This window comes from Chinchilla lanigera, unplaced genomic scaffold (assembly GCF_000276665.1).
Source record: "Chinchilla lanigera isolate Chin_1 unplaced genomic scaffold, ChiLan1.0 scaffold00154, whole genome shotgun sequence".
Taxonomy (NCBI): domain Eukaryota; kingdom Metazoa; phylum Chordata; class Mammalia; order Rodentia; family Chinchillidae; genus Chinchilla; species Chinchilla lanigera.
The window spans coordinates 652585-666589 of NW_004955555.1; the positions used below are offsets into that span (position 1 = coordinate 652585).

Genomic DNA, 14005 nt, shown 5'->3' on the forward strand with positions numbered 1-14005 from the left:
GCAGGAAGATCATTGTGAGTTTGAGGCCAGCCTGGGCTACAAAGTGAGCTCAAAGCCAGCCTGACACAAGTCCCGGGGGAAATTTTCATCAGGACTGCCATTCTCTACTGAAGGTTCACTCTCTCCCATGCGGCATGCCCACCATCCATGGTGGTTGTGTTTTACAGAGCCAGCCAACTGGTCAGGGTGAGATTATAAGATTAACAGGCAATTTCACACTGTTGATGGTGTGTGTTTATAGTTGGACTGTTTTACTGAGTGTTTATTACAGTTGGAGTCTGTAGGGTAAGGGATGATCACTGTATCCATTAGCTATATAATTCACTTCATTAATAATTTGCGTTTTTTTCACTATATTATCTGTATTTTTATTTATACATTTATTTTTTGGTGCTAGGATGGAACCCAGGCCTGGCACATGCCAAGCACACTACCACTGAGTTATACTCTTGGCCCAATATTTGTATACTCATTTCACATCCGTGATTTCTCATAATAACCCTATCATGCAGGGTCTCTTAGCATCCCTACTTTATAGATAAACTGAAGCTTAAATAGGGAAACAGCTCACTTGTGACAGGTAGGAGGCACCAGCGTTAGAATAGCAACCCAAGTCCCTGTCTTGCTGGTGGGAGGATAGTTGACCTATTATCTTTGAAACTCTGTACTTTTTTTTTTTTTTTTTAAAGAGGAGCGTGGAGGGGACTCCAGTGAAGAAGGTAGTAATGGTTAAGGGCTTAGAATTGAACAGATCTGGATTCGAATCCTAATTCCAGCACTTCCTGGTTATAGGATTTTTTTTGGCAGACGCATTTCCCCTCCCAGAGCCTTATTTTCTTAATCTGTAAATAGGGATAACAATAGTAACTTCCCTTAAGGGATTTTGTGAGGATAAAATGAGAAGATGCCCCTGACAATGCTTGGCCAAGCGCCTGGCACATTGTGAGCACTCGGAATCAGGAGCTGTTATTCTAACAATGATGATGATTATTGCTGGACCGCACTGCTCCCAGAGGGTTACAATATCCGTGGGGGAGCTGCACTGTCCGTAGGCAAGGTTACATAATTCCCCAAGGGGGCGATTCTTCCCCTGAGGCCTTGGTCTCCCCAAGGAGGGGGCCTGAGTCTTTCTGAGGAGCTGGGCTAAGGCGGAACCCAGCAATGCCTGAAGCACCCAGAGCCTGGTCCCTGCAGGCCAGGCCGTCCCTCCCCTTGGCTTGTCAGTCTCTCTCGGTCCATCTACTGTACTGGGTTTGTGTCCCTCATCATCCCCTACTCTCTTTCGGTAACTCAAGAGTCATTCTTGAGACTCTGTCTTAGCTCTGCCTGTGAATCTCGCTTCTATTTGCCGAGTAGACTCGGCTGGCAGCTCCTTGCATCCATTTGATCAGCACTCCGATTTCCTGTTTCCCGGAGCCTCAGGCTCCATCAATCCCTCTCAGCTGCAGCCGAGAACAGAGACTTAACACTTCCCCTGCGCTCCTGCCTTAAGTCTTAAGCCTAGTCTTCCTCTGCCCTGGGGACCTCCAGCCCCCCTGGAAGGACATTTGTTCAGACTTAGGTCGCCTCCTCGCATCCTGGCCCTACCTCCGGAACCCCCTGCCCTAGTGGTGGAGGTGGGGGTATCTCCGGCGCCCGCTGCTTCTCCAGGACAGCTGCAGCCTAGGGATGGTGGTGGTGGCTCCCGAATGCATTCTCTCAGGTCACTTCCTCCCCAGCTGTACTGAGGCTATCAGGAAAGCCAAGACCCCATCCCCACAGAAGCGGAGGCTACAACCGCCTCCCCGTTTCCGTTACTGGGAAATGCTTCCCACCCATTCCACCCCACCCCTGGACAGCTGCCCCCATTCAGGATCTTGGTGGTGGTAGGGTAAGGCCAGTCTGAGAAATGCTGTGGTCTTGATCACCCTCCAAGATCCTGACTACGCCCCCCTGCAGATAAGATTCTGCCTCCTCCCCAAACGTCCGTGCCCTTCCTCGCAAAAGTTTCTGACCCCACTCAGAGGGTATCTGCCTCCCTACACCCTTTACTCAGGTTCCCAAAGGAAACTCTGGATCCCTCGGTGGGCAGAAAAGGAGGGGAGGGGCAGGTAGCAAATGCTGAGGACTTAAGTTATCTCCAGACTTGGAGCCTCCGAGAAAGGTCGTGACCCCTAGGACCCCGTCCCCTCTTGGCCCTCTCCCTCCTCTCTCCCCCGCCGCGCGGCCCCTTTAAGCCCAGAGCCGGCGGGTCCTCAGTGGCTGCGAGCCGGCAAGCGTGTGTGTGAGTGCGCTGGGAGGGGGCGGGCGCAGTGTCTCCATGGCGACGCGGCGGTGACGTCGCCGGCCGGGGGGCGTGGGCGTCCCGGCCCCGGAGTGCGATATTAACCCGGGAGGCGGCGGCGGGGAGGGGAGAGGCTCTGAGAGGCGAGGCCGGGTGAGGCGGAGAGGGCGGCCCGTCGGGCGCGGGACGGGACTGGGCAGCGCGGGCGCCGGGAGCCGCGGCCCGAAGTCGGGGCGCCTCGCCCCGGGCCCCCCAGCATGAAGACCCCGGCGGACACAGGTGGGGGCGGGGGCCGCACGTGTGGGGGACTTGTTGCCCCGGGAAACCGGGAGGAGAAACTTTGGGGGGGGGCCGAAGGGGTCCTGGGTAGCCCGAGTGATCCCTAGTTCTAGGGACCCCCAAGCACTCGAGACCTGTTGCTTCTCGCGGCGCGAGCGGGGGTGCTGCCTGGGACCCCCAGCTCATGGCTCCGGTTGGAGTGGTGTGGGTGCTGCGGGTCCTGGTCTCCTCTCCTTGTCCGGACCTCGAAAGGTGGGCTCTCTCTCACTCCCGGGATCACGAGAGTGGTAGGGTCCCTCCCTGCCGCTCTGTCACGTTGCACTCTGGGGGCCGGGACGTGTGCGGGGCGGGGGGGCCTGTCCAGGGGGCCCGCTGTCCCCGGTTCCGCGCTGCGCGGTCTGGACCGTGACCTTCACGGCAGCGCGTGCCCCGCACCGATTTAGAGGGGGATATGGGACAATCTGTAGGAGTGGGTGAATGGGGAACCTGGGACTCGGGGTCCGGGCTGCGCCGCCCCTCCCCCGCCTGTCTCCGCCGGCTCCTCGCTCCCCCGCCCGCACAGAGTCGCAAAGTTCCAAAGCGCAGCCCGAACGTTCGAAAAAGGAACTTTTTGTTTCCGACCTTAGAACGCGCGGCTTTAAGGTGGCTCCAGGGAGACCTGGGTACCTTCCTCCCGCGCCGCCAGAGGCGCGGGGTTGAGGAGCGTGGGGAGGGGGAGGCACGCCGAGACTACCCCCCTCATTCCCCCTCCCGGATCCAGCTCTTCTCTTTCTGTGGGTCGTCTTTTCCCTCCGCTTCTCATCCCCGCCAACTTGCTCCTCCTTAAGGGGCCAAGGTTCCCCTCCCCCCTTGGTCGGCGGGCGGGGGGCAGCGGGATTAACCCCCCCTCCCACTCGGACTTTTCCCCCTCCCCTCTCCCGCCGCCCCCGGGCTCGCGCGGGCTGGACTTTGCGCCGGAGCGCGCGGGGGGAGGGGTCCTAGCCGCCCCCTGCCCGTCTACCCTGTCGGAATCCGGCCCGGGGCGGGACGGGGGAGGGGGAAGGGGGCCGGGCGCCGCTGTTCAAACTTGTTTCCTTCCCCCGGCGGCAGCCGCGGCTGGGACTCCTGTGTGCGGGTGTGTGCCCCGACTGGCCTACCCCACCCCACCCCACCCCACCCCACCCCAGCCCAGCCCCTGTTCGGCGGGTGGGGGCGGCTCTTAAAGGGCTCCGAGCAGGACTCCGGTGTCTGGGGATTGGGGCGGAGGAGGGGTACTCGGGTGGGCAGGGGTGCTAAGTGCTGTAGGGTCAGTCACGTGCATCGCACAGACTCCCGGGCTCCCATAGGCTCCTGGGCCGCTCAGCCCTGGGGGCAGCAGGAGCCTACCCTCCCCGGGGGAGGGGTCAGAGGTGCCCCGCCTCATCTTCCCTTCCAGCTACGGGCCTTGGCCCGAGCAGACCGGCTAGGCTGCTCCCCTAACCCCGTCTGGGGTCGCAGTTTGTGTGTGTGTGTGTGTATGTGTGTGTGTGTGTGTGTTCGTTCGTTCGTGTTCTCTGGTTGGGGGATCGAGGAGGGGATGGAGTGGAAGGACCTCGGAAAGGCCTCCAGATCCGCCTGTCTTTCCGTCTGCCGGCAGCTATACGCCCCTCCATCCGATCCTCCATCCCGGCCCCTCTCTTCTCTGCCGTGGCTGTTTCCCACTTCCTGTTTTCTTCCCGGCTCTGGCGCCATCGAGGGCCGCTTGCAGTGGGGGAGGTGATGGGGCCCCCATGGAGGCCAGCATGTTCTTCCTCTACCACCATCTCTCCCTTCCAACACCCAAAGTCTCTTTTAAAAAGTTTGGGCAGTTATGTGAAGTTGGGGGGTTCCCAGGAGTTGTGCCCCCACCCAGGCCTGCGCTGTCTGAGAGAATCCCTACTGCACCTCTGTAGGATCCAGGTGTGCCCTCTGGGACCCAGCCATCCCAAGCCCTTCCTGTCTGTCTGCTGCCACCTCTACACCCTCCCTGCATTTCCTGAAACCCTGTCTCAGTACAGCTGCTCTCCTTCTACCTGCAGCACTGGTCGCTGCTGTAGAGGTCCTGCACCCCCCAGGCTTTCTTAGTGCAAGGCTGGTGTTTCCCTGATATAAGCACGTGGATTCATACACAACACACACTCACACATGCTCCCCTTGCCCGTGCCTGGCTCCTGGCTCCAAGGCCTGGGGAACAGAGCCCCATTGAGACACCCTGACGTCACCCCCCTTTATGCCCCCCCCCAAAGCCAGGAACAGGCCCTCGTGTATACTGTGTCCGATGAGGGAAGCTGTCTTTGGGGTGGGCCTGGGTGTGGGTAAGGGTCCCTACCAAGAGTGGTAGCCACTGTCCAGGCCCTGAGGGGTGTTGCTCAGGGCGGGAGGTTAACAAGGGGGCCTGGGACAGCTCCCAGAACGTGGCTTGAGGCCTTTCCAGAGCCCCCCCCACCTCCTTTCCGAGTTCCCTTTGTGTTGGATGTAGTCTCTCTCACTCCCTCTCTTCTGCAAAGTTTATTTTTAGCCTCCTGCTCCCCCGCTCCCAGGACTGTCGCTGCACACGTTGCCTGGTTACGGGGACATGGAGGCTGGGGCGGGTGGGCTGGGAAGGGTGGCTTTAATTTTGGGGGGAGGGTGGAAGTCAGTACACCCCTCCACCCCCAGACTGATGTCTCAGGGGCTTCAGCCCCCCTCCTTGGTCTGGGATCCAGATTGGGGCTAAAGTGGGAGTAGCATGGAGCTTGTTTCCCTGAGAGGTGCCAGGAGCCTTTTTGAGGGGGTTCCAGGATACATGCAGCTTGTAGCTTGGTTACCTGGGTTCCTAAAGACCTTTGGGCTCCCAAAGACCTCTTGTCCCCAAGGGAGACCCTGGATGTTCTTTTTCTCAAGCAAGAGGAGGGTAATGGATGAGCGCCTGAATTCTTATGAGGCATGGGACCATGGATGCCTGGGTTCCTGGAAGGGATGGTTAGGGGCTGTCACTGCCAAAAGGAGCAGGGCTGCTAGTGCAGGACTCTGGACCTGAACAGCTGGAGGTCATATTCCTGGAACCCTGGGGGCTGCTCTGAGGCCTGGATTTCTGCATGGGGCAGGGACTAGGTGGGGAATTTGTACTGACCTTCCCGGATTCGCTGGGGCTAGGGGCCAGGTGTCTGAGTCCATGCAGGGCACAGTGATCTCTGCATTTAGAGGGAATAGCCCTAGTGGGAGCAGGGATCTATCTACCTGATCTCTGATCAGGAATTACTGATCAGTGTTCCCTAGGGGAAGGATCCCCTGTTGGATTCCAGACTAGGGTGGAGTCACTGGGGAAGCTCAGTCTTGCTCAGAAGCCTGGTTGGTACCTGCTTGAGCTGGGGCCAACGAAGGGAAACTGACCCCTGCAGCCTGATTGGGCCTTGGGACCCTATCCATCTTTAGCCATCTACCTTGGCCTTTTCTCTCTAGAGGCTCTAGGGCCCCTGCCCTGCCTCCCCCTCCCTCTCTTCCTCCCCTTTCCCTCCTCCCACCCCTCCATTACCGGCTGCCTAGTGCTGAATTATTGATGGCCCCTGATTACCCGGGGGTTTGGGAAATGACAACAACCGCAGCCCCCCCCCAGGCTCCCCACCCCCTCCAGGGACCAGCCAGCCCACCACCAACCTCTACCCAAGGTTAATGCTGGGGGCGGGTGGCCCGGCGGCGGGCAGGTGGGCAGGGAAGAAGCTGAGGATGAGAAGGCAGAAGTGGGAAGAGGGTGACTGCTTCAGTGTGCCTGCTCTGCCTGTGCCTGGGCTGGGCTGGCCTGGATGCCTGGGTCTGGGGAGGGCAGTGCGACTCAGAGGGTCCAGGGCTTGCGGGGGCCCTCTCAGACAGTCTGAGTTTCACTCTCCAGGGAAGACAGAAGCCTCTGTGTGTGTGAGCGCTGACCTCATCGTCAAGCAGCCACCCCACCCCTCTTGGTCCTTTTAAGAAGGGAAAAAAAAAATCTCCTAGTTCTGGGATGGGAGTAGGGGCTGTTAGGTCTTGGGGGGCAGATAGTGTCTATTCCTAAGGATGGGACTAGCAGCGCTTGCGGGAGTGCTACTGGTTCTGAATGGAAGTGAGGATTGGCAGGGGGGCTATGCCCCAGTCTGGCTGGCCATGTGTGCCCTTTCCTACCCCTCCCCCACTGGCAGCCCTGCCCGCCAGCCTGGCTTGGTGCCTGGCCCCCTGGCACTGGCCCCGGGACCCGCCGCCGACGGTTTCCTGTTTCTCCCGGTGTCGCTGGAGCAGGCTCCAGCTTCCCCTCCCCCTCCCCCAGTTCCTGTCTAGCCCCCTCACATAGACACACACTGTCTCTCTCTAGCTCAGGCCATCACTTGGTGGAGGGGAGAGGGCTTTCCCCATGGTGAGGGCGGGATAGGAGGTGGACCCCGGGATGTAACCCATAGCCTCTGACTTGGCATCCTGACCCCAGGCCACTCCCCACCTCCTGTCCCCAGGGTTTGCCTTCCCGGATTGGGCCTACAAGCCGGAGTCGTCCCCTGGCTCAAGGCAGATCCAGCTGTGGCACTTTATCTTGGAGCTGCTGCGGAAGGAGGAGTACCAGGGCGTCATCGCCTGGCAGGGGGACTACGGGGAGTTCGTCATCAAGGACCCTGACGAGGTGGCCCGGCTCTGGGGCGTCCGCAAGTGCAAGCCCCAGATGAACTATGACAAGCTGAGCCGAGCCCTGCGGTGAGGAGGGTGTTGCTATGGGCCCCTAGGGCACATGTGAACAGCCCCAATTGATTGGGAAACCCTTGACCCGTGGGAACAGGCTTTGGGTTTGACGCCTGGTTCTGCCAGATCCTAGCTGTATACCTGGGTAAGCTATAGCCATTTTTGAGACCAATGGTAACAACAGAGGTGTCCTAGAGAATGTTTGGTTTTTCTCAAGCGGCCCACATTTCTCTGGCTCCCCATCTGTGAGCGATGCCCGCGCAGTGTCGAGTTATGTAGTCTAGGTCTGAGTCCCCAGGAGTACAGAGTGATCATCCCCCCTGTGTTTCTACCTCCACAGCTATTATTACAACAAACGCATTCTGCACAAGACCAAGGGGAAACGGTTCACCTACAAGTTCAACTTCAACAAACTGGTGCTGGTTAATTACCCTTTCATCGATGTGGGGTTGGCTGGTGAGTACTGGGGATGGGTGACCCCTAGGAGGAGAGGGTCTGTCGCCCTGGGGTGAGCCAAAGGCCTTGATATCAAGTCTCCCCTCTCCTCTCAGGGGGTGCAGTGCCACAGAGTGCCCCTCCAGTGCCGTCTGGCGGAAGCCACTTCCGCTTCCCTCCCTCAACGCCCTCCGAGGTGCTGTCTCCCACTGAGGATCCCCGCTCACCACCGGCCTGCTCTTCATCTTCCTCCTCCCTCTTCTCCGCTGTGGTAGCCCGCCGTCTGGGGCGTGGCTCCGTCAGTGACTGTAGTGATGGCACATCAGAGTTGGAGGAGCCATTGGGAGAGGACCCCCGGGCACGACCACCTGGCCCTCCAGAGCTGGGGGCCTTTCGAGGGCCCCCACTGGCCCGCCTGCCCCATGACCCTGGTGTCTTCCGTGTCTATCCCAGACCCCGGGGTGGCCCTGAGCCCCTCAGCCCTTTCCCTGTGTCTCCTCTGGCTGGGCCTGGCTCTCTGCTACCCCCTCAGCTCTCACCAGCCCTGCCCATGACACCCACCCACCTGGCCTACACACCCTCGCCCACACTGAGTCCTATGTACCCCAGTGGTGGTGGTGGCCCTAGCGGCTCAGGGGGAGGCTCACACTTCTCCTTCAGCCCCGAGGACATGAAACGGTACCTGCAGGCCCATACCCAAAGCGTCTACAACTACCACCTCAGCCCCCGCGCCTTCCTGCACTACCCTGGGCTAGTGGTGCCCCAGCCCCAGCGCCCCGACAAGTGCCCACTGCCGCCCATGGCACCCGAGACCCCACCAGTCCAGTCCTCAGCCTCGTCCTCCTCTTCCTCCTCCTCTTCCCCGTTCAAGTTTAAGCTGCAGCCGCCCCCACTAGGACGCCGGCAGCGGGCAGCTGGAGAGAAGGCTCCAGGAGGCTCTGACAAGAGCAGTGGCGGCGGCGGTGCAGGCGGGCTGGCTGAGGGGGCAGGGGCACTGGTCCCGCCGCCGCCGCCACCACCACAGATCAAGGTGGAGCCTATCTCCGAAGGCGAATCAGAGGAAGTGGAGGTGACTGACATCAGTGATGAGGATGAGGAAGATGGGGAGGTGTTCAAGACACCCCGTGCCCCACCTGCACCCCCCAAGCCGGAGCCTGGCGAGGCACCTGGGGCGGCCCAGTGTATGCCCCTCAAACTGCGCTTTAAGCGGCGCTGGAGTGAAGACTGTCGCCTGGAGGGGGGTGGGGGCCCCACTGGGGGCCTTGAGGATGAGGGTGAGGACAAGAAGGTGCGAGGGGAGGGCCCTGGGGAGGCTGGGGGACCCCTCACCCCGAGGCGGGTGAGCTCAGACCTCCAGCATGCCACCGCTCAGCTCTCCCTGGAGCATCGCGATTCCTGAGGGCTGTGGTCAGGGGGCCCAGGTTCCCCCCACTCCCCATGCTTCTTTTGCTGCCTTAACCCCCCCAAAGCCTTGGAGGTGAGGGCAGCTCTTTAGTCTCCTCCCTGCCTCCTACATTTCCCCCTCCTCACATTTTGTATAAAACTTTAATTTTTTTTTTTGTTTTTAATGCTGGGGGTGGGTGGGTACCCAGGGCTGGGAACTGTTCTGGTCTCTGGGTTTCTAAGCTCGGGGTAAATTGGTGGTGGGGGGAGGGCGGGGGGAGTTAAGGGGGCCACCTCCATCCGGGGAATTTATATATGAATGAGGCTTTGGCCTTAACACCCAGGAACTTTTTTATTACAATCTCTTAGGAAGTAAAGCCTTGTCTCCCTCCCTGTTCTCTGCCTCTTGTACCTCTTCTCCCCACCCCACCCCGCCACCCTCGCCTGTGTCCCTGCCTTCCTTGCCCCTTCAGGGGCCATGAGTGCCTGGGTTTTCATACCCCACAAGGTTGCAGCAGGGGAAGGGCAATGTTAAGATGAACCAAAAATTTCGTGGTAGGGTGTGTGTGTATAGGGGGAGAGGGCGAGGGGCGCCACCCATGGGCCACAAATCTGTACAAGTGCCTGCTCGCCCTCTCCCACCCCTCACCCCAGCATCAGTCTCCCCTTTCACCCCCAGCTGCTCCTAGGACTGGCCCATGGGCAGGTGGGTGGGGGATGGGAAGGGGGTGCCCTGAAACCAAACTGGAAGCCCTCTCTGCCTCCCAGCTGGGGTCCCTGGGGTGGGGTGGGGGGCTATGGTCAAGCCTTATTCTGTGTGGGGAATGGAGGGTGGGTCGGGAAGTAGGGGGATGCTGGAGAATGTATTCAAAACAATAAAACTTTGGACCTTTGCATGCGGTGATGTGTCCTAGGCGATGGGTGCAGCCACTGCAGGGCTATAGCCTTTGCTTAACTCAGGACAGGCCTAGCCTGCCAGCCCCCACCCCCATGGATCTGTGGCTAGTGGCTAACTCCTAAATGGGTCAAAAACATCCTGGGCCAGGCATGCTTATAATCCCAGCTACTGTGGGAGGCTGAGGCAGTAGCATCACAAGTTTGAGGCCAGCCTTGGCAACTTAGGCCCTGTCTCAGAATAAAAAGGGCTGGTGTACTGCACCTGGGTTTAATTCCCAGTACCATAAGGGAAAAAAATCAGGCCAGAAAAGTGATCCTCTAACCATAGGCGTCACATAAATCCCAGAGCTTGACAGCAAGGTATCAGGTCTACTCTGGGGCTATACTTGGTTCTCTATTCTGTTGGGATCTGCGTGTCCTTGGAATCCCTGTCCTTTCCCGACCATCCCATTGCTGTTGGTGCTCTGACTGCCTGAAATACCTACCTTCGCTAGCCTTGATTTCCTAGCCACACCCAGAATTCCCAGTGAAGACCAGGAGCTTTTTTTTTTTTTTTTTTTTGCATTGCCTATAGCATCCTGTCCACGTTGCTCAACTTGGGATTCTCATTAAGCTGAGAATCCTTTGGAAACAAGGTTTGCAGTGCCTCTTGAAATGTAGACCTTGTAAGATAAGTGATTTTTCAGTCCAACCAGCAAGTTGAGAAGGATCTAGCAAGGTCCCCATTCAGCAGGTTGAGAATGATCTAGCTCATCATAGTTGGTATTGACTGACCTACTGTATGCCAAGTTAGGAGCTGTGGTCCTTTAGCTCCTTCGATATCCAAGAAAGAAGGGCAGTGGACTTAGTCAAATAAATGCTTGAGGCCCTAAACCTGACAGGACTTTAAGTGAGGTTTGCGTCGGATGTCCATGTTCTTTCCCATTCCTTTTTTTTTTGTACCGGGAATCGCACTCATGACCTCAGACTTACCAGGCAGGTACTTATGCTGCTGAGCTGTATCCCTGGCTCTCATGTTCTTTCAATGACTCGAATTTTCCTTCCTAAAGCCAAGATGGCTGGATCTACATCAGGGTCTCAAAGGATCATATGATCTGAGAGATGAACTCAAACTAGAAGCCCAGATGCAGAGTGGAATTGGGGATGAAAGAGGAGGTATGCAGGCTGGAATTGCCCTTAGAGACTAGCCCAACCCAGGCAGTGCAGGTGAGTTGCCTGAGGCCCAGAAAGGGGAAGGGGTTTCCCCGAGGCCATTCAGCTGCTTGCTCTGAGATGGGGTGGTAATTGAGGGCTCAGGGACTGTTGGATTTACTATACTATTGAACCACCCTGTGCAACACCCGAGGGGTACGGAAGGATGACTGGCAACTGCTACCCACTCACGCTTAAATCTCAGCTTGTGTCAGGCCTGGGTGGGTGGTCTCAGGTGACACTCTCAATTGGCAGTGAAGAAAGGATTTAGGGCTGGAGTACTGGCAGGAAACAGGTTCCATGGCAGCCTTTGGGCAACTGCTCCCTCTCCTGGGTGATGTAAGTCATTCTCTGGGGTGGGGGCCACCAGCCATTTCTGGAAGTTGGGATGAGGCATAGTTCCTGGCAACATAGATGCAGCGGAGTTGATAGTGGGTGATGGTGAAAGGCGATGTTATCATTGGCAGGAGGAAAGCAAGACCCCAGTGAGTAGCTGATCAGTAGCCTTAGCTGGACCCCGGGGTCTTCAAAGTGCCTTTAACCACTGTCCTTCCTCAGTGCTCAGCTCCACAACTGCTCTCCAGGTCAGATCATGGTGTCACCAAACTTGTTGTCCCAGATTCTGACTGTGTGGGATGTCGCAGGTGGCATGTGGCCTTGAAAACTCCAGCCACTCCCCCAATCTTTAATCACCCACCAAAGATCTCTTTAGTCACCAGTAATTTACCAGTCTCCCACAGAGTGTGGGAGACATTGTAAATCCTCTTGGACTTCCCCCTAAGTGCGTGTGGCCGGTCAAAGACTGTACAACTTTTATAGACTCCCCTCAGTCCTCCACATATTAGGGCCTTCTTAGAAAATTACATTTCTGATCACCCCTCTACAAATATTCACTCTCCCCCCCGCTGCACACAAGCCTGTTAAGATTTCCTCAGACTGTAGATTACAAACTCCTTGGGGTCTCCATTGGCCCGAGGCGCTGGCCCATGTGGCTCCTTGGGTTCACGGGTTCTGAAGGTTAAGTAACCATCTGCCGCCCTTGTGAGCCTTATTGGCCCCTTCTGTGATTTCCTAGGCCTTGGCACTTGACTCAGTTTACTTTTCAACTCAGAGGTGCCGTCAGAGGGCAGCAGCTACCATTTGGCTGGGCAACTACAGGTCCCAGAAGCACCCGCTCCAGAGCGGTGCGTGATGCGTAGGCTTGGCGAAGGGAGTGGAAGCGTATCGAGCTTTGCATCCTGGATAAGATAGATTGAAAGGGATTTAATGTTACCGTCTGTCTCTGTGTCCGCAGGAAATTGCAGTCAGGAGCAGTCCGATCAGACGGGACTTTTTAAGGCTTCAGAAAGGGCAGGACAATTAGTGTGAACACAAATTCAGGTTAAAATGAAGTTCACAAACTCCATTCTCGAGGCGGGACAACCTGACAGCGCTTTCATTCTAGTTCCAAGCATTTGGGGCGGCGCTCCGGGCGGAGTGTGTGTGTGTGTGTGTGTGTGTGTGTGGGTGGTGGTGGCGGTGGCGGCGGCGGCACAGAACTCTGTTTCCCAGCCCCCTTTGGGGCTGCTCTCCTTCCGGGTGTTAACGGATAAACGGGGCGACTCAGTTCGCGCACAAAGCTGAGGCTACTTGTAACCGGGCTTGTGTAGGGCTCTCCAGGATCATGGAATTTAGGAAGCGCAAGGATCCAAAAAGCTGAATGGAGGTTCAAAACAGAAATTCTGTCCCTGTCTTAGCTTCCTGTTGCCACCCACATTGCTAGAAAAAGCTAGATTGTATCCGAAGACAAGTGCTCAGAGAAACCACGGGGGACTGTGTTATTCAAACCCTTCGCAGCAGAAGGCGTTTTGTCCTTCCTGATAGGTGATTACCTGGAATTTAAATGTACTTGAATTTTTTCCCCAGTACTCACTGATTGACTTGGGCTCATTCTTTGCATCAGGGGGCGAGGAGAGAGGAGTGGAAATACTTTCTAGTCTACCCAGGGAACTCCTATCTTAATCTTCTCTCACACGCCCCCAAAGGTACCCATTGGACTCCACTTCCCAGCAGTCCTCTGAGTATAGTTTCACAAAGGGTCAGGATCTGTTCTGGACTGTTCCCAGCATGCTTTGGGCTGGTGGCAGATCCCGCCTCCTCTGTCAGTGGGGACACGGCTTTGAACTCCATTTCCCAGAAGAAACCAGGGCTTGCTGTAGCAACTACGTGGAAGCCTTGGTGTCGACTATATTTCCCGGCAGGGATTGCGGCTTCGAGTAATATAGGGTAGGTGAAGCACGATGTCTACTCTATTTACTGGCCTATTTCTGGAACTGCGGTATACATTTGGGTTTTGGGTACCACCCGGGACTCCATTTCCCGTCGTGCTTTGGAAGTCGCTTTACACCCGCAATGCGGAGAGGGTGTGGCCACGACTGCATTTCCCAGTTTGCCCCACGGCCGGAGATCTGGGGATTTAAGGACCCCTCCCACTCCACTCGATTTCCCAGAGTGCACCTGGCGTCGGGAGTCACAGTCAAAAGACTGAGCAACTCGACTCTATTTCCCGGCATGCATCAAGGTCTACACAGGTCAGGGGTGGAGCGGCCGTGATTACATTTCTGAGACACACCTAGAAGATTGCCGTTGCTGCAGAGAAATGAATGTGTGGCTGTGTTTTCCAGAGTGCCTCAGGGGTTCGCCTTCGGCACAGTTGGCTACGGATTACCCAGGACTCTATTTCCCGACGTACAGCGCGAACCGTCTCCTCCCTATCGTCTACACTTAGGCCTTTGATGACTCCATTTCCCGGCGTGCCGCGCGGGCCTCTGTGCGGGCCGAGGGCGGTGCCGACGCCAGCCGGACTGCATCTCCCGGCGTGCCCCGCGGCGGGCGCTGGGCCGG

At 57.4% G+C, this 14005-nt stretch overlaps 1 protein-coding gene across 3 annotated transcripts; it reads left to right on the forward strand.

Annotated features, from left to right (window-relative positions):
* Window positions 1-2360: 2360 nt before the first annotated feature.
* On the forward strand, window positions 2361-8513 carry Erf (Ets2 repressor factor; the record flags this gene model as incomplete). 3 transcript variants are annotated; one of them, XM_005412381.2, is given in 4 exon segments in its annotated part: window positions 2361-2542; window positions 6997-7231; window positions 7557-7672; window positions 7750-8513. In XM_005412381.2, coding segments are annotated over 4 exon segments (1137 nt in total), but the record flags the coding sequence as incomplete, so codon positions are not given.
* Window positions 8514-14005: the final 5492 nt, after the last annotated feature.